Below are 21,062 nucleotides of genomic sequence, written 5' to 3' on the forward strand. Positions count from 1 at the left end.
CGTGCAGATTAGCAGCTCCCTCATCCCAGAAATTAAAAAGGCAGCACACCAGGCAATGCTACAGATCAGTACAAACACATTAACAGCTCTTAGTTATCCAGAATATCACAACAGGGGGTTTAGGGTAAATGCTCCTCCCACCCACATCCCAGCTCCCTGTCCTACAGTCACATTTAATCATCCTACACCTGCTGTAAAGTCTGAGTAAGGATTATCACCTACAAATTTTGTAATATGGGGCCTTCTCAGCATTTACCATTTTCTTCAGAACACATCAAGTAAAGAATAATGGAAACCAAGCAGCATTCCCAGCTGAAAGCAATATTCCTGATGCTGTTTTCTGTGTTAAATCTCTCAACGTGGCCTGCAGCCAAAGTGGATTGAGAGGTTTAAGCATTTCATAATTTACCTCTATAGTTCCTGAACATTCTTGCAAAGAAAAAAAAAAAAAAAAACCCAAAGCCAGACTCCAACAAAGGACTGGGAATGTTCAATCCTGGAGGATACCAGAGTGAAGTAAATGAAAAAAGCTAAACAAAGGAAGAGCCCTAATGGAGTATGAATCTTGAGAGAGCAAAATTGGAATGGATCAGCCACACAATCTTTATTTCTTTAATATAGGCTGATTTTACATTGCCAAATACTACCTCTGTGTTTAAATAATTACATGCATTTCTTATTGAAGTGTCAGAGTAATAACCCAGCCCTGAAGGAAAGGGAGGAGGAAGGTGAAGGAAAAAAACCTCTTGCACCAAAATCCAGGTCTAATAAAAATCACATAAAACCGACTCTGTCTGATGCAAACAGTGGAGTGTATTTGCATCAGACTTGCACAAGTGACAAGTATTTATTTAGCTAATTTCATAACACTTAAACTTGTTTATATATCATCAGTCTCATCACATGTGCTGCATTTTACCAGTGTTCCAAAGACAAAAATAAATGGCCTACCAGCTGCTGCTTTCTCAAGGTTGTGGTTTACTTGGGTATAAACAGTGAGAGCGAAGTGATTTAAATATTACTGCACTCTGTAGGTTCAGGAGATCTGAGGGGCTGCCACAGCACACAGGCAACACCTGAAGTGCCAAGCCCTTCCTAGTGGTGTTATTTGACTGGGCAAAAAAATCCTCTTTCCATTTGGAACCTGTACAAGCTCTATTACCAGCTGCATTCTACTTCAAATATTAGCTGGGGGTGGTGGGGCTGCTTACAGCTGGAATATATCATAAAGCAGAAAGCTATTAAAATTCATGGCAGCCAGACAGTGTGTTGATCCTACAAAAATGGGGCTTTATGTTTAATATTTCTAATTAAAAGGAAAAAAATATAGTTCAATCCACTTTTGTTGTCTTCACCTCTGTCTAAAGCAAGTCTGGGTTTTCACAATACTTTGGCAAGGAAACACAGCTCTGCATTTCAAACATATAAAAGCCAGCAGTGTAACTGCAACAAAATCCTTAAGCTGCAGGCATAGGGGCCTCTCCAGGAATGGCTCCATATGTCCTTGAGAGGATCACAGAAGCAATAAGGCTCAATCTCAATTCCACATCACCTCCATTTGAGCACCTCCATTTGAGAGCCCCAAACAAGCAGGCTGGTAAAACTCCCTGCCAAAGAAGACAAAGGGGAGAGCAAACGTGAAGGTGTATTTGAAATTTCACGCTGACAAAAGTTTTTCCAAATTTTAAATGCTCTCACTGGCGTTGGGAGTGGAAAGAGAAAGCCACGAGTACTTACTGAATGTATTTCATTGTCTGTAGGTTTTAATGTGGTGCAAAAAGCCTGAAAGCTCTAATCTGAATAATAAGAGGGCTTGGAGTGAGGGATGTACTTATAAATACAGCAATTGCTGCTCAAAAAAGTAAGGGAAAAAATCAGCCTAAAAGAATGCATCAGTAGTGAAATGAAGCAATTAAAGCACACAAGAATTCCACATGGATCTTAAGGTGACCTCTTCTGAAAATCCACCCCTACCTTGCTCATAGCAGTCAGGGCAGGGTCACAGGCTGCATCCAGGTCCTGCACTAACAGCTGGATGCTGTTGGAGATCACACTGCAAAAGAGGGAAAAAAAAAGAAAAAAGAATCAAGCATGAGTTTTAGAATCACACTGAGTAAAATAGTGCCAGAGCTGGAGTGTCTGACTGTGTGAGGAGGAAAATCCTCCACTGGCTGACAGCAGCACTGTGATGGGAATGCACACAGCTACAACTTGTGCTGAGGAAGAGCTGGGAAATGCTGCAGGGAGCTGCACAATGGTTTAAAATGGGCTCCAGGGGAGACAGGATGTTTTTACAGTTGACCTTTCTCTGTTTTAACACAAATAAGGGGTTGGGAATCAAAGGTGGCAGATGAAGAAGAGAAATCCCCAAGTATAAAGCCCAGACTGGGATTCAGCTTCACATTTAATCCAGTCTGTGTAACACAAACATTTTATCATCTCTCCATTTATTCACAGCCAATATTCTACTGCTCACAGGAACTTGCACAGAGGATTTTAAAAATGACATCTGCATGAGTTCTGTGTCTCCCATGTGTGAAGATGAAGGCAGATGTCTTATTTACACTATGTCTAGGACTGCTGCCATCCATTGTTTGAGTTCCTGAGACATATACCAGACTAAAGGACACATTAGTCAAACACATTTCCCTCCCTCCCCCCCCACTTTATTTTTTTTTTTAACAGCATGATATTGCTTAGAGACATATTTAAGGCCATCATACTGTGATGTGCATAGAGGTGCAGCTGATCCTAAAACAACAGCCAAGAAACTCTGCCTGCAGCAGCTCAGACCCCTCAGGGGCACAGGACCAGCACTCCCACTGCAGACAGCTTCTGCTAGGAGCAAGAACTGATTCTGTTTCACTAAGCACAGTTTTTAAAAACAGTGTCAACTTTAAATCTGCCACAGATGCATGTTTACAACCTCAGGATTATATTTGTAAGAAGTGGATTTTACTTTTGCTCTTTCTCATGATGGTAGCCCAGATGAGAATCACAGGACTGTGAAAAACCTGAGCAATGCTTCCTCAAACCACCTTTCCTCCTCCTCATTCTCATTGTGAAGTTTTGGATACTACTCTGGGGTTCACTGTTTAAAATATTTCTAAGTGTCCACCTTCTCACTGAGATATGGTGTCACACCCTTCATTCCCTTTCCTACAGCTCCAGCACGTAAAATCTGGAACGATGCAAAGTAAAAGACTTCCTTCGAAGCAATTAATTTGTTTGTAAAGGCAAACTCATCCAAAATTAGTTGGAAAAATCAGTATGTGAGATGAAGCGACTACAGGCTTCAAGTTACACCATCTAAAACTTGCATTGGGATAAAAAAAGCCCATGACTGTTTCTGGTGCCTCTGCTTGTGCTGGGCACTACAGAATCCCCTCCCTGGGGGACTGCACCAGGCCAAGGGAGACTGAAATAACCAGCCCTGCAGGGAAGAGCTGTGCTTCAGCACCAGAGACGAACACAAAGCTCTGGCTGGATGGAAAGTGACCCCAGCACTTGTGTGTCCACGCTCAGGAGTCTGTCAGGAGCTGGTCACCAAGTGCAGGCTCTCACCTGAAAGCCACAGAACAGGGAGAGAAACCCATTTGTCTGCATTTCAGAATAAACACCTGCTGTGCAGGGATGGGGCTGCAGCAGGAAACGTGCTGGGAGCACAAAGGATACGACATGCTGAGAGGGTTTAGAGCCAGGTTCACCCCAAATCCTCACCCCAGGCACTGGGTGACTCCTCACACAGTCCCTGACATGCACAGAAGGGATGGATCAGGAAGCTCATAAAGGCCATAAAGGAGCAGTGCAGCAACTGCAGTGAGCCCAACACTTCAGGGGTTCTCTGAATGCTGCCCATAATTTCACAAAACAGATCAACAGGGAAAAGATGGATTGCTGGATTTACATTACAATCATTTTTCTTTTGTTGAACATCAAGAAGTTCTCATAATTTCCCCCACTTTCCTAAAGGAACTGCTTTGCCACCCCACGGATAAACCCCTCCTTTTCTACACATTTTGGGTGGTTCTGCACTCTCCTTTCTCTGATAGAAGGAACACTTTCCAGGGTGAATAAACAGTGTTTTATCACTTATTTTATGACTGCCTAACAAGACATCAGATCCCAGAAGGAGCCACTTGTTTGATGTTGAAGGAGCTAATGCCAGAGAGGTTTATAGCTCTGCCTTACACTGACAGAAGGCTGGACAAAGCCCTCAGCTGGAACAGAATGAAAGCCAATTAAAAGCCTTTGTTACAAGATATATCAGCCCTGTCAGTTGGACTTTAAACCTGTCCAAAGCAGCAAACTGTGAGCTATACATTAAACAACTTCCAAAACACTTCACATTGGCTGTCTGGGACCCACCACCTCGTGAGGCAGCCACTGTGGAAATCCAGCAGCCACTTGAGGTTGCTGGTTCCTGCTGGCAAAACTCACCCCCAACTCGTCCATGCTGAGAAAACCCCATCTTATGGCACATTTGATTTCTCCTTCCCTGCTACCTTGCTTGCTTTGGCTGAGTGCACAAAGCAACCCCGAATTTCAGGCTGGGATTCACTCTTAGAAAGGTCTGAGGAGAGCCTGAAGGGAAGGGAGTCTCTGCAGCCTGGAATGGAGCCTGGGACCATGTGAAAGAGCTGGATGGAGATTCAGTGGGATCCTGTCCACTGCAGCAGGAGAGGAGGAATCACAGGAAGGAAGTCTTCTGAAAAAAAATATCATACTGCAATCTGGGCTGAATCTTTGTTTTAGGGAGAGGAGGAGCTGGTGACAGGGATTATTTTCCCAGTCTTGCCAAGATATTCTTTTGTCTGATAAGAGGCAAAACAACTTTTGCCTCAATTTTCTTGTCTCAAAAAATACATTCAATCTGTCTGTCAGGGGTGGAGAGGAAAGGATGTTAGAGCAAAATATTTTTAGCACCGCTACATGAAAAGTTATTTTAATGAATGATAATCTTCTCTCAATTATAATCCCCAAATATAAGATTGGTTCAGTCTTTTATGTCATCTGAAATGGGGTTTGATCATACTGACAAGGCTGCTGATTAACAGGGGGAAGTTAAAGCAGGAAGGAATGTTCTGAAATAGCTTCCTTTCTTGAAATGTAACAGCCACCTCGCCGAGCTGCCAAGATGCAAATGATGTTTCAAATGGAAACTCACTATTTCCTTTCCCTTTTCCAGTGCTCTTGCTCCTTTGGCTTGGACCATGGGGAGCAGCTAAAGCCTGTGCTAGTGCTGCTCTTGGAGCAGCCAGAGGATACCATTCCCTGAGCAGGGAATGTGCCCAGGCTGTGGATCTGCGTGGATCCTGTGACACTGGGATCTCAGGATTGTTTTTACTCCAGCACCATCTGGCTGACAAAAGGGGATGTTTGACACATTTTGGGAGGAGGCAGGTGCTGGACATACATGCTGAAAGTGTCCATCTCTCCTGTCAGGTTGATTCTCTCCATTAGGCTTGTATCCACTTTTTCTTTCAGCTTCTCTTCCAACTGTTGGGAAACAAAACAAGCAACAGGGAGATCAGGTTTCTAACTCAAAATGATCGTTCTTGAAAAATTATGCCCTGGAAAGGTCAGCTTCTTCAAACTTAATTTGCGACCAAATTATATCCAAAACTCATCTAGTGACACTGGAAATCTTTCCTTCCTGGCATCCCAGACCTGTTGATTTGCCAGGATGGCCCATGGTGGCTCCATGTCCTCAAAGAATTAAAGCTCCAAGGTCAAATATGTAACTCTAGTATGACATGCTACCGTACTAGCTTAACACTGTGGCATCTGTCCTGCTAATAAAGATGTTTCTCAACACTCTGCCTGTGCCCAAACTGCAGAGGAGGAGGAGGATTGCCAGACCTAGTGGTGGAGAGGCCTGGATACAGCCAAACATCACAGCTCATTCCTGACCCATGGCATTTTGGAAGCACCTGAATGTAACGAGCGGCGTGGCTGCAAATCACATCAGCATAAATTCCTCCTCTCTCCACTCCACATTGCCCCAATATTTCATGCAAGCATTTTCCCAAAAGTATTTTGAATTATTGTTGTGCTTTTTTTTTATGAAGGAGAGATAATGAACCAAGAATCTTAAAAAAAAAAAAGATTGGTCCCAAGTCCAAAACAAATTATGTAACAAGTAGAAAAGTATTGAACCCAAAACTGATGCTGCAAAGCAGGATTACAAGCAAATTACTTTTCTCAGAAAATCAATACTTTTCTTTCTTTGAAATACAGAATGAATAATGTAAAGCTCAATAATCAATGGATTTTTTAGTACTTTTGGCTGTCCCAGTCTCCACAGTAACAGAAGAGGGGCTGGTGCCTCCTCAGGAAAACTCACCTGCTGGGTGGTGGCCAGGCAATATTCTGCAGTGCTCAGGATACTGCAAATGAGGCAAAGTTCTTCTAAAGTAAACTTTGCCACTTCAGAGCCTTCCTTTTCTTTCAGCAAACTTGTGATGGTGAGCCCACCACTGCTGCTGGTTGTCCTGGGAAAAAACAAACAAACAAACAAACAAACCAGATAAAACCTGTGAGGTTTTTGAGAGTACAGACAACTCAAGGTGCAAAATTAATGCTGGATTTTAATGCCATAAAAAGGCTTTATGAGCACAACCCAACACCCTGTGCAATACAGGGCATCAAACCCACAACTGCTATTTTGGTGAAGGAATTTCTTTTACAAAGAGCTTTGTACCAGATCTTCAAGCAAAGGACAACTCACTCATTGACAAGAAAATAGATTAGGATGCAAGTGGAACACAGCCTTCCCCAGGTAGCTTCACCTTCACTGCCAGTTATCCAAAATCTAATTAAAGATTACAGAAGAATCTCAGAACTATCAGGAAACTTGTCATACTTATCTCTGCAGCACTGAACAGCTGTCCACATGCATTTGAGACTTTGGTAACCTGTTTTAAAAGCTGATGGTATCAACAAAGTAAATTATAGAAGATGTGCCTCCCCCTCTACTGTCTTCCAGTGAGCAACATTCATGTATCAACAAAGAAAGACTCAGAGCAGTTTAGAGGCAGGAAATTCCCTACCTCTCAACTCTTTATAATCCAAATCCATTAAAAAAAAAAAAATAGGACAGTGATATTTATCTTGGACAGCAAAAACGGAGCACTGAAAAAAACGTGGATAAAGAATGCAACTGAGGTCTGATGGAGAACACACATTAAATTTATCTTTCCACTTGTCTGGATGGAACCCTCTCCCCTTCCATCTGGGAAAGATTTTACTGATTTCACAAAGTCATTCTGCTGCTCCCAGGTTTACAAAGGAAACAAACTGAAGATGTTAAATGGCAAATAAAATTACCTGCAGTGGAGTTTTGGCAACATCTCAGGAGCACCTTTAGCCTGTACACTGATCCATACTGGTGCAAACTCATTATGATTTCCTTTCACTGGATTTACATCTACAGATCTTATTTATACAGAGATAAAATGTTCCAGAGCAGAGGGAGGTACAGGGAAGCACTTCAGCATCTCAGAAATAAGCCACCTTCATTATAAATTACCATATAGATGATGTTGGGCTAAGGCAGCTGAGAACCCCAGTATGAGCTGGTTACTCAAGCAGCAATTCTGAAAGCCAGGCCTCTCTGAAGAGATTTGGGCTGGCATTTCAAAAGGAACTTCAAGAAACTGCAAATCTGAACTGCTAATCAAAGCCAAATATGAAGCTATTCTCCAGAGGCCCTTAAAAGAAAAACAATGTGTGACTGCTCAATTGCTCTCCTGCTTTTTTCTCTGTGCAAAAAATTGAACTTTGGAGAAAACCATGAAGTAAATTAAGTGATCCTGCTGCTACCTGGGGTGTCTGACAGAGAAATGAGTGTTCACAAGGGTATATTTCTTAATTATCTTTACAAATCATCAGCTCCTCAGTGCAGTGGTGTGTCTGCAGCACTGGGGGTGCCAAACTCACTTGGGCAGGTTTCCAGAGAGGATTTTCCAGGCGTATTCCCGCAGGTATTTCTGGAAGATGGTGGTCAGGGCTATCATGGGCTCCCCAGTGCTGAGCTGGGAGCACTGCACCATGCACTTCTTGTAGTACACAAAGAGGTCAGCAGAGCTGGGCAGCACAGCTCCTCCTTCATCCACGTTGGGCTTGGGGGGACCCTGAGCCTTGAAGTCAGCCACAAACCTGTCAATCAGCTCTCCCAGATTCCTGGTGTGGGCCAACAAAAAGGTATGTGAGTTTGTTGAGGGAGGAATTGGAGTGAAAAGAGGGAATAATGCTTCGAATGAGATGCCCTGTCTTGTGACACCAGCAAGTTCAGGTTTAGCAGCTGGGTATTCCCAGCCCTTTCTTATCTCCCAGCACAAAGCTCACACAATTCCACAGCCCAAACCTTTTGTGCTCATGAGTTTTAGTGGCAGCTTCAAATCTGTTCTCCAGCCACACATAAAAGCTCCCAGGTCTGCCAGGACTCAGTTCAGCAACATTTGATGCAAGTGCATTAAGCCTGTGCTCAAGTTTCATTCCTGGTACCAGGAAAAGGAACAGTCAGGCTTCCCATCCCAGCAGACCTCAGGGAATGTGGATTTTGAAGGGATGTGCTCAAAATGGTGTGTGCCATTTGCCATTTCTTGGTCCCATTTGGATACCACCTGGTTTTGCACAACTTCACACATCCTTTAAAGAAGTTTTATTTAGCATGAGCACAAAGTGCACTTCCTACTTAGACTCTTTTTAAAAGCACAAAAAGCCCTCTTATTGTCTCCAGTGATTCATTACAGCCTGGTCCTTACTCAAATATTTCAGTCTTTAGGCAACAATAAACTTCACTCCATCGTTTCACCAGGACAAAAAGGCTTTTGAGCATGGCAGAGGGCCAGAGCCATCAACACAGGACCAGAGAATCTTCTGATCTTGGGGAGTTCCTCTGGTCCTCCTTCTCCAGAGACAGCACATCCGTGTTGGAGACCAAGCCCAGCTCAGCTCCATGGAATAAGCTTTGCCAGATGAATTCCAGCAATAAACCTCCTCCCCCAGGCACACTCACACACACACAGCCTTCCTCAAGGAAGCTTGGATTTTGGGAAATAGATAGGCCTTGCAGATGAGAGGTACTCTGCTGACCAGAAGGAATTCCTGTATTTTATATTCCTAGTTTGAATATGGTTTTCTCACAGCTCTCCCCTTCCCATGGCACAACCTACACCTTTGAGGGCTGTGCCATGAGCCAGGGCTCCTAAGGAGAAACCCAAATCCTCAGCAGAATGGCTGAGACTCTGCAGCACGTTCTCACCTTTACCAGTGAAAAGGGGAAAACCCACCAACAACAACTTCCCCCCAGTTTCTACCCCTTTTTGCTTTCCCTTTTGTGAAAGAGAAAACCCCTGATTCCAGAAAATCAGAGAACCCACAAGTCAGAGAACTCAGAGAATCAGAGAACCCACAAATCAGGGAATTCAGAGAATCAGAGAACCCACAAATCAGGGAATTCAGAGAATCAGAGAACCCACAAATCAGGGAATTCAGAGAATCAGAGAACCCACAAATCAGGGAATTCAGAGAATCAGAGAACCCATAAATCAGGGAACTCAGAGATTCAGAGAACCCATAAATCAGGGAACTCAGAGAACCCACAAGTCAGAGAATTCAGAGAACCAACAAGTCAAAGAATTCAGGATTCAGAGAACCCATAAATCAGAGAATTCAGAGAATCAGAGAACCAATAAGTCAGAGAACTCCGAGAATCAGAGAACCCATAAATCAGGGAATTCAGAGAATCAGAGAGCCAACAAGTCAGAGAATTCAGAGATTCAGAGAACCCATAAATCAGAGAATTCAGAGAACCCACATCTCTTCCCTGATAAACTTAGAGGTTGCTGCCTCATGACAGGTGATCTGCTGGGTCAAACTTATCTCCAGAACTGTGCTTGGAATATCAGGACTCTCAATCATGGAGCAACACTGGTCAGCTTTAGCCAGGCTGTTGCAAAGACAAGTAGCCCCTTTCTCCATTCCTATTGCTCGAGCTCTGATTCCACACTCCCAGCTCCTCAGCTGTGTTACAAGCACTGTAAAAACATCAGGCTGCTCCAGTGATGTGATAAATCCCCAGGCTGGCAGCAGCAATTGAAGGCTGAAGCGAAGCATTGATTGTGTTGGGCCACAGAGAAGCAGAATTGACCTCCCTCTGTAGCTGTAGCAGAGCCAAACAGATGGCTGCTGCAGGAGGGCTCACACGTGCTGCAGCCTGCAGATTCCTGCAGCTTCTCCAGGAAAGAGGACGTGGCTCACTCCTTGTCAAACTCAACAGCTGCATCTCCACCTCTGCATCTGCGCTGGGCTCCAGCTGGGCAACAAAGTGGAGCTTTCTTAGCAGTCACCAGTCACTTGATTTTTTTTTTGCCTTCTCTGGGTCTCAAGACACGGTCAGGAATGTCAATGGCTTTTGTTTCTTTATGCTTAGCCCACATGTTCTCCTCTTCTCCGAGGCAAAGTGAAATGGATCTGCGTTTTCCTGCTCCCCCAAGGTCTTGTCAACTGGGGTGCAGGAGAAAATGCAGCTGTTCAGAAGAGCTGGGAGAGCAGTGCTGGGGCTTCACGCTTGTTCTGATCCCAACCTGGATAAAGCTGCCCATCAAACCAGGCTATGGGACTGCTCGTGTTTCAGAATGGCACTGGTGCAAGCCAAACATCAGGGTATTGTGCACTAAAAGAACTAATATATCATTAAATCACACCTTGGTTGATGGCAAACTTTCACATGAGTCTCAGCTAGCCCAAATATGACACCAAGGCCACAAATCTTTGTGTGGTACAATGGGAGCAGAGAGAGTCTGGCAGAAAAAGCTGCTTGGAGATGAAACATGCAGAAAGCAGGAGAGCTACAGAAAATGAGCATTTTCTCCACAGACTCTGCGGAAAAGCTCCAAGAAAATTCTCTGGTGGTGCAGATGTGGTATTTCCTAACAGTAGCATATTTATTGGGAGTGAGAACTTGCCAAATCGAACCAAGAGAAAGAATGAAATGAAATCACATAAAGGGAATTCTATTCTGCTTCTTTTCATTCCTGCATTCCTCTTCCTTTGGTTTTTTTCCTTTCACTCAACCTATTCAGGGTTGTTCTGCACCTCTGGCAATCGGGAGAAGAACCAGAAACTCAAGAGCAGCAGGAGAGAAGAACAGGGTGCTCAGGAAACTGCCCAGGGCTGTGAACAGAGCAGTGGCACTGACACACCTGGAGCACTGCAGAGCAGTTTCCATGCACTGGGGATTTTGGAAGCCCCTTTGCTGATGAGGCTGCAAACACACAGCACAAAGTGCCAGTTTTCCAAGCACTCTCGACTCAGACGTGCCTTTGAGCAGATTTAAGGAGGGCTCTGCACACTCTCAGCCCTGCAGACCTGACAGAGCTGTTCCTCCTCTCCAGCACAACAGCTCAGATCATGTCTGTGTGCTCCTGCTGCTCCAGCTGACCACAAAGAAGAGCTAAAGATGCACATCTCAAAGGGGCAGGATTCAAATCTGCTTTGCTGGTCAGAAATCTGACATTTACTCTGCAGCTGAGGGTGGAGAGCAGCATCTTTAAACTCCTCCTTTCAGGTGTCTCCTCTAAAACTGCTGCAGATTTTGGCACTGTGTTTCTTTAAATGGGTATGGAAACAATTTCTTGGCAGAAAATGTCCAGGCTTTTTTCTGCCACAGATTTAAGTCAATAATGAACCAAACTATTGCTCTCCCTATTCAGAGCTCAAACATACAATTAATGATCTAAGTAACATCTCATTTTCAGACACTGGCAACACATTCCTCAAAAGTTCAATCAAAGGAAGAAGAAGAGAGAAAATCGTGAAGGAAAGCAATTTTTGGCAGTCAGGGGCAGCATGGGGAATACTGTGGCAGTTTTTCTTTGAACTCCCTGCAGCTTGTGGCTATAAAGATAATATAAAACATCTCATGATTGTAAAGGAAAAGGAGAAGGAAAAAAAAAAAAGGCAACTGAAGGGGCTAGGAGCACAGTGGGGTAGAATTACCAAAATGGGGATTAAAATAACCCCCAGTGAGAAGGGAAGAAATACTCAAATAAGTCTGTGCTCAGTTGGCTGAGGGCAGGAGGGAAATATCAGTTTCCCTTTGTTATACTGCAGAGCAGAACCTAAACCCAGCAGGACACAGCACTGTGCAAGGTTTCAGCTATTTAATGACTTTCTTTTTTAAGCATAAAAAGTTGATGGGACATGGAAAAGCTTTTTCAAGATGCTTATCATGGAGTTTGGATAAAATCAGGACTTTACAAGCCTCAAGTTAGACATTCTCTCATGTGTAAAGCCTTGGAAGATAGAAGAGCACACACAGATGAGAAACACCAAGTAGGCACCTCCTCCTTTCCAGCCACTAATCCGTGCTAAAAGACTAAATTGAACCTTTTTCAACTATTTCCTGTCTCAGGTGGCACTGCAGTTGTTACTGAGATGTTATTTAAGCCCTGGTGTGAATGGAGGTGCACAAGGAAGTGTGGTGAGAGCCCTGAAAACTCAGAGCTCGAAGCTGAAAACTCCTTTCACTCAAGTTATTTTGCTGCAAGTGAAAGAGGAAGATGAAGAAGGGTGCCAGGGATTAAAGCCCCTGACAAAGTCCCAGTCTGTGAGCAATGATAATGTTATCTACAGCAGCTTTCATCTAAGGATCTCCAATAACTTATCCCTACAAAGCAAATCTTGCAAGTCCTCTGCCACGAAGCCACATGTGTATTTTACCGAAACCCCAACCCTATTATTTGTGGAAGACACGAGATGAAAGAAAGACACATGTCTGCAGTGGGAATTGCAGAGGCAACAGAAGTAATTTCAGGAACTCCAAAACTCTTCCAGAGAAAGGCAGAGGCACCACTCCTGCAGCCCTTTGCAATTACACACAAAACCAACTCCATAGCCCTCTGAACGCTCATTTTCTCCAAGCAAAGGCCCCACTCAAAGTTTCTTGAACCACAAACACTGCTCCTGTTGAAATCAGGCAGCAGAGTTGCAATATATTAATTTTCTGCAGCTTGAGTACAAAATCCAGCACAACCCAACACATCCAAAAGCAAACAAAGCCTGAAGCTCAGGCTGGTTACTCACTTGTCCTGGGACTCGATATACACATAAAGGTGAGGCTCAAAGCACTTGGAAACAATGCCATGGAAAGGATTGTCAGGGACCTTTGGCTTCTTTGGCTGCAAGGAAACATTCAGAATGTTGGTTCAAACCTGCCCTGTAAGACCTTGAAGGAACAGCAATGCAACAGCACAGAAGGATTTAAATCTTTAGAGATATTGTAAGACAGAAATTTGCTGTCAAATCATCAAAGCATATAAATGCCATTATATCCAAGTCTTCCCTCCTTCTCAGAGAGCTGTTAGCAATCCAAGGAATTATCTTTCCACTTGTAAAATATTCTTAGCCTTAAAGAGAAGGCTGCTCCATGCTGACAGATTTCAGCTGAAGAATCTTAATGCAGTTTGCAAATAAAATCTCCCTGAATCCTTCAAGCAGTAACAAGGCTCCACTAGTCCCCTCTGAAATAAAATGTAGCAGTTATTTGGAAGCAAGATTAAAGAACCCTTACATTTTAGAATGTCAAGGGCAATAACTCAAAGCTACAGGCTTCATCTGAATGAATTTTATTTAGATAAACAGCATGTAATTACTGGAGGAGCCAGAATTATACAGGCCTGCTTTCACTGTGAAACGTGTTTCTGGGGATGCAAAGATTTCTATTTTTAAATCACATTTAGAGCATTAAGCACAGGTGCCATGTGGGAGCCATCCTGTTTACCCTCATTTGAGTTTAGTGCTGCACTCTAACCATGGCCAAGCACAGCTCACCAAAGCCACTGGGACTACTCACACACCTAAATTTCTGCATGTTTAAGTACCAGGTTGGGCAGGGCCTTTAAACTCTTTTTTGTCCTACAGCTAGATTGTTATCATTCTTTTTTACTAATAGGTAATTTCTCTTGTTGATCTGCTTCCCAGCAGATCAGCAACTTTTCACTGGCTGCAAAGAGAGCTGCAGTGACTCTGGAATGGAATTCTTGCTTCTCTCTCCACAAAAAGCCAAGATCAGCTCCCAGCCAATGAAGATATTAATTTTTCCAGCTGATTTTTTTTTTTTTAGTGCTAAAAAAGCCAAACTAAAGAAGCAAAACCTAAAGGACTTTCTCTTCTAAACAACAGAGGAGGTGGCACTAAGAGTTTGGCAGAACTATCAGAGTGTGACAAGGCAAACTTTTCTCAGCAACAATTCAGCCCCAGATGATGAATCCCAACTTATGGCTGCAAACCTAAAGTGAGAAAATAGTTTTATGGAGGCCAGACCACCTCTATGAGCCTTGAATGAAGAATTTAAGAGCCTTGGGACAGAACCATTACCAGGCATCCTCCACCCAAATCCCTCTGCCAGTGCCCATTTGTGCAGGATGCACTCACTCACTGGAGATGGGAGATAAAAATTAGCTGGGAATCACAGAAATCTCCCATCTGCCAAACCCCTGGCATGGCAGTGCCAGCACAGAGCTGGAGATTCACCATGTTTACCCCTCAGCAGGCTGCAAGAGCCAGCTCCTGCAGCAGGGCTGGCTCTCTGTGTGTCTCTGCACCACGCTGCTCTCAGCGTGTCTGGTGGAAGGAATACTAAATCTTTTAACAGTAGCACTGAAGCTGTATTTCTGAGTGTGCAGCCCTGTCCAAAAGCTGCAGATGTTTAAGCTATTTCCTCCTTGAGTTTGATGGAAATAATAAAAGGTTACTGTTGTCACAGCAAGGAGGTCTGCAGCTGGCCCAGTTTCCTTTCATTACTATCCAAAGTAAACAGATTAAATCAAACTGCTAGGATTACCAAAAGAGGTGCTTTTTTAGCATGGATTTCCCCCCCCCCCGCAAAAAAAAATTCTTGTGCTCCCTCTTAGATTCCCAAGTATCTTGAATTTTCAGGACTGGTGTCTTGGAAGGGCTCTTTTACTGAAAACCCTTCAACTCTTTGTGTCCCTTCTGTTCTTTGTGCAGTGACAGCAGAAGATGAGATCTGCAGCACTTCCAGACTCCCAGCACGAAGCAGCAGCTGCTGGCACTGTGACACTGAAATGCAGGAGCCCACCTGGCACACAGGAGGCTGCAGGGCAGCAGAGCCCAGCCCTGTGACACTGACACAGGGCATTCCTACAAGGAAAGGGCAGCCTCACCACAAACTGCATTTCCAGGGATGTCTCCTCTCCATGGATGGCTTCACAAGGTACAGGGAGCACAGCAGTTCCTCTCTCAGAAGCTCCTGAACTGCTACTCAATAAACCCAGCCCTCATTGTTGCAATGATCTCTTCACCTGCCTCCTAACACCACTGGCTTCCCCAAGGATGTTCTCTCATCTCACCACTGCACATCCAAGCCAACCTTCCAGTCATTAGGTATTGGAAAGCAACCTCTGCCCAAAAAATGCATCAGAGGTGTCTCCCCAAGTTCCCAATCTCTGTCTCACTGACAAAAGTCCACACAATACCAACTGTCCAAGCTGTATTTTAATGGAAAGAGCAAAACCTTGTCTTAAGCCATTCTGTTTCAGGACTTTGGCTGTGATGAAGACAGAGGGGCTGCCTTGCTCCTGTGAAAACCTGGAGGGGATGGAGTGCACCAGACTGTGCTGCTGGAGAGCTCCCACCTCCTAATCTCCCCAGGGGCATGGATTTGAGCAGGTCCTGAGGCCCTGCTCACCCATCAGGATACACCTGTACATGGCTCATTTACAGGGCTGTAAATCCCCTAAATAAGAGAAGAGTACCAGCCTCAAGTAACTCACAACTGAACATTTAGAAAACATCCATCTGGTGTATAAAAAAATACAGGCTTTGATATTGGTGCCAATTAAAACAATTGCATTTACCATTCACCCTTTAATGTTTGCAGAGGGCTTTGGAAGCCCTGTGCTTGTACAAGCAGTTAGGTGTTGCCTGCTTTGCAGAGGTAATGGATAAAAAGCACTGCAAAGATAAAAATCCCAGAAGTGATTTATCTGGAGTGAAAATCTAAAGCTGACACTTGAAAGTTCAAGGAGTTGCCTGGTGACTCCAGACAGTTTGCTTAGCTGACAGGGCAAAATATGAATTGCAACTGTTTGTAGAGGAGCTTCTTTGGGGATCTGAAAACCCAAATAGCTATTTCATCTCACTCTGACAGAAATCCTGTAGTCACATTTGGGCTGTTGCTGTACAGGCTGGAACAGAACCCAGCTCACTCTCACGTGGCAGGATTGTCTCTGCACTATTAACTGGAATAAAGATTCCTTTGGTTTCAGTGAAGTGAGCCAGAGCAAAGCATGGTCGTACTGGGAGCTTGAATGCTGCACAAAGGATCAAAACTGCACTAAATTAATTGCTGTGAAAACAAACTTTTCAAATCAATGGGAAGGGAAAAGCTGAGGCCCCACTGGAGATTCTGACAGAGGCTGCCAACTGAGAACTTCAAAGACTTACTTTGTCCGTATCACTTTTCTCCATCACAATCTCATCTGTCTCTGCCCCAGTTTCATCCTCCAGAAAGGGGTTGGTGGAGGGAGGTGGCACTTCTGGCTTCTTCTGCTGGAAAAGAGGAAGCTCTTCAGAGAACAGCCAGTTTTGTGCCCTCTGGCACATAGCTGCATCCACATTTTGCTTTCCTGAGCCCTTCAAAGCACTGCCCAGCAATTTGTCTTCTCCCAGCAGAGGTGATCAGATCCTGGCTCCCTCTCCATCCCTTCATGATGTCTGAATCCTCCTTGAAGTGTGACATTTTATCCAGTATGACATTTCCACTCTCCCAAACCCCACTACAAAGAGTGTGGTCTCCACTGGGATAACCCACAACAGCAGCTCCAAAACTCTGCCCTGCAATAAACCCCAAATTGCTGCTCCCACTGTTTGTGCCCCTCTCTGCACTCACCAGCAGCTATTTATAACAGTGGCCTTCATTTTGGGTACAAAACATGGGAAGTGACAGCCAGCGTGTCAAAGCCTCTAGACATGTCAGAAAGAGGGAAACACAGAGGTTTTTGTCATTTGAAACCACACCCTCCTCTTCTGGTTTTCTCACTTGTAACAACCCAGTGAAGTCAATTTTATTAAAGCTGCAAATTTTGTTTGAAAATTTGTCAGAATAAATAAATCCATATTCCTGAGAGATCTAAATTCAGCCAGGAATTACAGGACTTCCACTTTTAATTAGCAGCACCCACAGCAAATGACCAATAGGTCCAGCAGGCTTCCTTGGAGGCTGAATTATCACATCCAGGCAGGCTTCAAGACACCAGGCTGGACAGAGAAGCCAACCTCAAACCAGTGGCTTCTGAGCCACACGTGCTCTGTGCTGCCAGGGCATTTGGCTGGCAGAGTTCTGGGCTGAGATTCCAGGCAGGAAAAGCTCAAAGATGGCTCCAGAGCTATTCCCTGAGTTTCTTCTCTTGGTTCTGCCTTTACAATCTACAAAAAGAGACAAAGCAGAAGCTACCAATGTCCCTGGAAGCCAGAGTGACCCAACAATGTGGGATTGGAAGCTGGTACCATGTGGTGAATGTGTGGCACCAGAAATGAGGAGAAGAGGGGAATTTTAGTTATGATGTGTCGCTGACATGTGGAGAACAAACATTACAAGGCAGTTACCACACCATAATCACTCTGTGGCTCTCCATAGCTATGTGGCTTCAAACAGCACAGGGCCCCAGGAGAACAAAAAAAAAACCACACAAGCAATGCATTTTTTTACTCTTTTGAGCCCTGTGCCATCTTCTTTACAGTCTATACAACTAAAAATCACTTTTCCAACCATGAGTCACATTGAGCAGAGTCACACTGAGCACCTTGAGCAAGGGGAGGCTGCAGGTGACACCTTTTGTAGTCTCGACTACCTGAGCTGTATGTGAGGGGGTTTCTTTCTCCTGAGCAAGCTGCTCAGGAGAAAAAGGAGTAAAGGAGAGCTCTTCAGAAATCCCCTTACCACTGTGCCATCAGCAAGAGTGCAGCCTGAGAAGCGCTTGGCCAGGAGCCCCTCGAAGTTGGTTGTTCTCTGAATTGCAAACAAAAGCAATTTCACCTCAATCTCCTTCGCCCTGGTGCGCATGATCTTAGAGAGCTCTGCCCTGCAAGAGAAAGGGGATACAGAAAAAACAAATGTGGTTTTCTAGAAAGGTCTGAAACCTAACGCTGCAACTCAGTCCACTCCCCAGAGAGACTTTCACCACAAAATTCAGGCGAATTCCTAAGAGGCTCTCTAACATAAAACTGCTTTGCAGATCCCATTTCAAACACAACCACAGTTGTTCCGAGCTCTGTGGGTAACAGGACTGTCACTATAGGACACAAGAAAGCACAATGCCTACTGCTGCTATTGTAAAGGTAAAAAAAAGGAAGTTTCTTTTCTGACTCTAGCATTTATAGTTTTCCGAAGGTGACAGTGGATTGGAAGGTGAAAGTGCCACCTCTCCAACGACACTGGACAAACTAATAGTCCATCAAATTTCTCTGCCTCTATGAAGGAATGTTAAAACAGTAAGTTATTTACAGAAAGTGTATGAAAAAGTTTACTACAAGAATGTAAACTCAGAAAGCTTTAGAAAACCTTAAAAAATCAGGGTGACACAGGACCCCATCTCCTAGCAGCCAGTTGGGAAAGCCCTGAGGATCCACCCTTGGGAAGCACAGTGGAACAAAGGCCATGGTGCTACTGGGACTCCACCTGGCACCTTCCTCTGTTTCCCTCTGTCTGGCTGGCAAAGAGCCTGGTCTGAGACACTTGCACCACACTCAGCTCATGCTATTCCACTTGGCCTGAAACATTAGTGATTTTTACCTCTGTTACGCTGGGAATTGATTTTTCACATCACTTCAATTTCTCATTGCTTTAGCGACACTTCTCAGGCTTCTCACTCCTCGCTTCCTTACAACCAGGGACAATTCCACAGCGACATTTGCACCCTGCCTTTAGACACTGACCAGCGTGGCAGGAGCCAAGGCAAGCTTTTATTTCCAGGGGAGGCAGCAGGAGCTGCGTGGGGCTCACCTGGTGACGTGGCAGAAGTCCACGGCGATGCGCTCCGTCATGCACCACTCGGCGGGGAACATGCGCCCGTACTTCTCCTCGTAATCCACCAGCTGCCTCTTGATCCAGGCGTAGCGCCGGTCAATCTTATCCAGCCAGGCCACCTGAACCCCAGGGACAAGGACTTTTTAGCACCACCAGCATCTTTAGCAGCAGCAGCAGCAAATATTCAGAGCTGTGCTGCTGCTGCAGCTCTGCTCTCTCTCCATCGGAGCTGGTTTTACGTCGATTAACATCCTCTGAATGCGCTGGGTATTAGGAAAAATTTCTTCACTGAAAGGGTTATCAAACACTGCAACAGGGAATTGGCTGAGTCACCAGCCCAGGAGGGATTTAAAAGATGTGTGGATGTGGCACTTAGGGACAGGGTTTAGCAGTGGACTTGGCAAAGGTTGGAATCAAGGATCTGAAAGGTCTTTTCCAACCGAAATGATTCTGGGATTCCAAGTGCTTAAACACACGCCAGACTGAAAATCCTATCTTGTGTGAATTAAGAGAGCAAGTTCTGTTGAAAATGAGGATAACAGTACTCCTAAATCATGCAGAGATTATTGAAAATTCAATCCAATAATATTTCATTTGATCCCACCCTCTTTGTTTCAGACAGAGAGGTTAAAGTCAACAGTGGGATGAGAGTGCAGCAATTCCTGGATCCTTACATTCAGCTCACATCTAAACTCCAACTAAAATTCTTACAAGCTGAGCAGGATGGGATTTTTTCCCCTCAATAATTGTGTTTTCTGGTCAAAAAGTAGAAAGATTAATCGAGAAAACTTTGATGGAAAAATGTTATTTAAACTTCGGCAGTTTAGCCTTTATTCTATGTCAAACACTTGAAACTGATAAAATATATTCTGATCTAAAAGTGATTTTGGTTTGTGTGGGTTGCTTTTCTAAATTCAAGAAGGTTATGGTAAACTTTTAAAAAAGCTGTTAGCATGAGCACAGGAAGTTTAAAAATTATCTACAAAGATAATTAATTTCCTAGAAATCCCTCCCCCTCAGCTTTCTAAGCATTTTGGGGTGTTTCTTGATTGTTTGGGGAGTGGTGGTGTTGAGTTTGCAATTTTCACAGCTTAATTTTTCAACCCTTTGTGGGGCAGGAAATAAATCTAACATTTATTTATTTATTTATAGAGAATTTATTTATTCTCTACATGAGGGGAGAAAACATTTCTAGTGATGACCTGAGAAACTGAGGTCTAAGGTGGGAAAATCCTGCTAGAGATAACACCAACTCCCAGCTCATCACCAACTCCAGATCACACCCATAATCAGTGTTTCCAAGCCCTTGGGATAAAAACTTTTCACCACAGGAACCTGTGGAAGAATGAATGCCAGCAGAGCAAAATGTGAAATCCAAATGGAGCTTGCTAAGCTTCCCTTACATCTTGATTTTCCTGGAAAAGGACCAGATACTCCGAGAGGTGTTGTTTAATGAATTTCTTGATGATTTCCTGTTTGATCCTGGGATCCAGGACGTTGGCTACCAGGCAGGCATCACGTAGGACATTGCTGGGTCCACCAGTCCTCTGTCAAAATAAACAGGAAGAAAATTATTTCAGGTTAAATAAGTTGAATGGGTGAACCTAAATGTATTCAGGTTTATCCCTTCCTATTATTTTCTTTTCTGCTGCTACTCTTTATTGTTGCATGAAAATCGAGCTGCTTCCATTTCACTGATCATGAAGTTGTTCCATGGTGAAGGCAGAACATTTAGAACCTTTTTTTTTTAAAAAAAAAGGCTGTTTTGGTGCTGTTTCTCTCAGACACAGATTTGCCCTTCACCAACTCTTCCAAAGAGTTTCCTCATTTCTGTACTTGTCACTTGTATAAAGAAACCAGCAGAGTTGGTACTTGGAAAGACAGGACTTGTGTTTTCTTGGAAGTCAATTCAAATTCACACCTACTCCCCTTACTGTTTGCAAATGTTTGGATGCACGATGCTGGGGAAGCACAGTTGGTGCCTTAGCCCCTGCCCAGATTTGTA

At 44.1% G+C, this 21,062-nt stretch overlaps 1 protein-coding gene across 2 annotated transcripts in view; it reads right to left on the reverse strand.

Annotated features, from left to right (window-relative positions):
* VPS53 (VPS53 subunit of GARP complex) overlaps positions 1–21,062 on the reverse strand; it is a 62,416-nt gene that overhangs the window by 15,900 nt on the left and 25,454 nt on the right. Inside the window, exons 9-17 of one of the 2 annotated variants that reach the window (XM_030287828.4) lie at positions 20,461–20,604; positions 19,034–19,176; positions 17,972–18,113; positions 16,477–16,581; positions 13,093–13,187; positions 7,942–8,184; positions 6,347–6,494; positions 5,417–5,499; positions 1,975–2,053 (exon numbers count right to left, since the gene is read on the reverse strand). In XM_030287828.4, coding sequence (XP_030143688.4) covers positions 1,975–2,053; positions 5,417–5,499; positions 6,347–6,494; positions 7,942–8,184; positions 13,093–13,187; positions 16,477–16,581; positions 17,972–18,113; positions 19,034–19,176; positions 20,461–20,604 — 1,182 coding nt within the window. The remainder of the gene's footprint in view (positions 1–1,974; positions 2,054–5,416; positions 5,500–6,346; positions 6,495–7,941; positions 8,185–13,092; positions 13,188–16,476; positions 16,582–17,971; positions 18,114–19,033; positions 19,177–20,460; positions 20,605–21,062) is intronic. The other variant, XM_030287829.4, reaches the window with a different exon arrangement.

Source organism: Taeniopygia guttata, chromosome 19 (genome assembly GCF_048771995.1).
Source record: "Taeniopygia guttata chromosome 19, bTaeGut7.mat, whole genome shotgun sequence".
NCBI lineage: Eukaryota > Metazoa > Chordata > Aves > Passeriformes > Estrildidae > Taeniopygia > Taeniopygia guttata.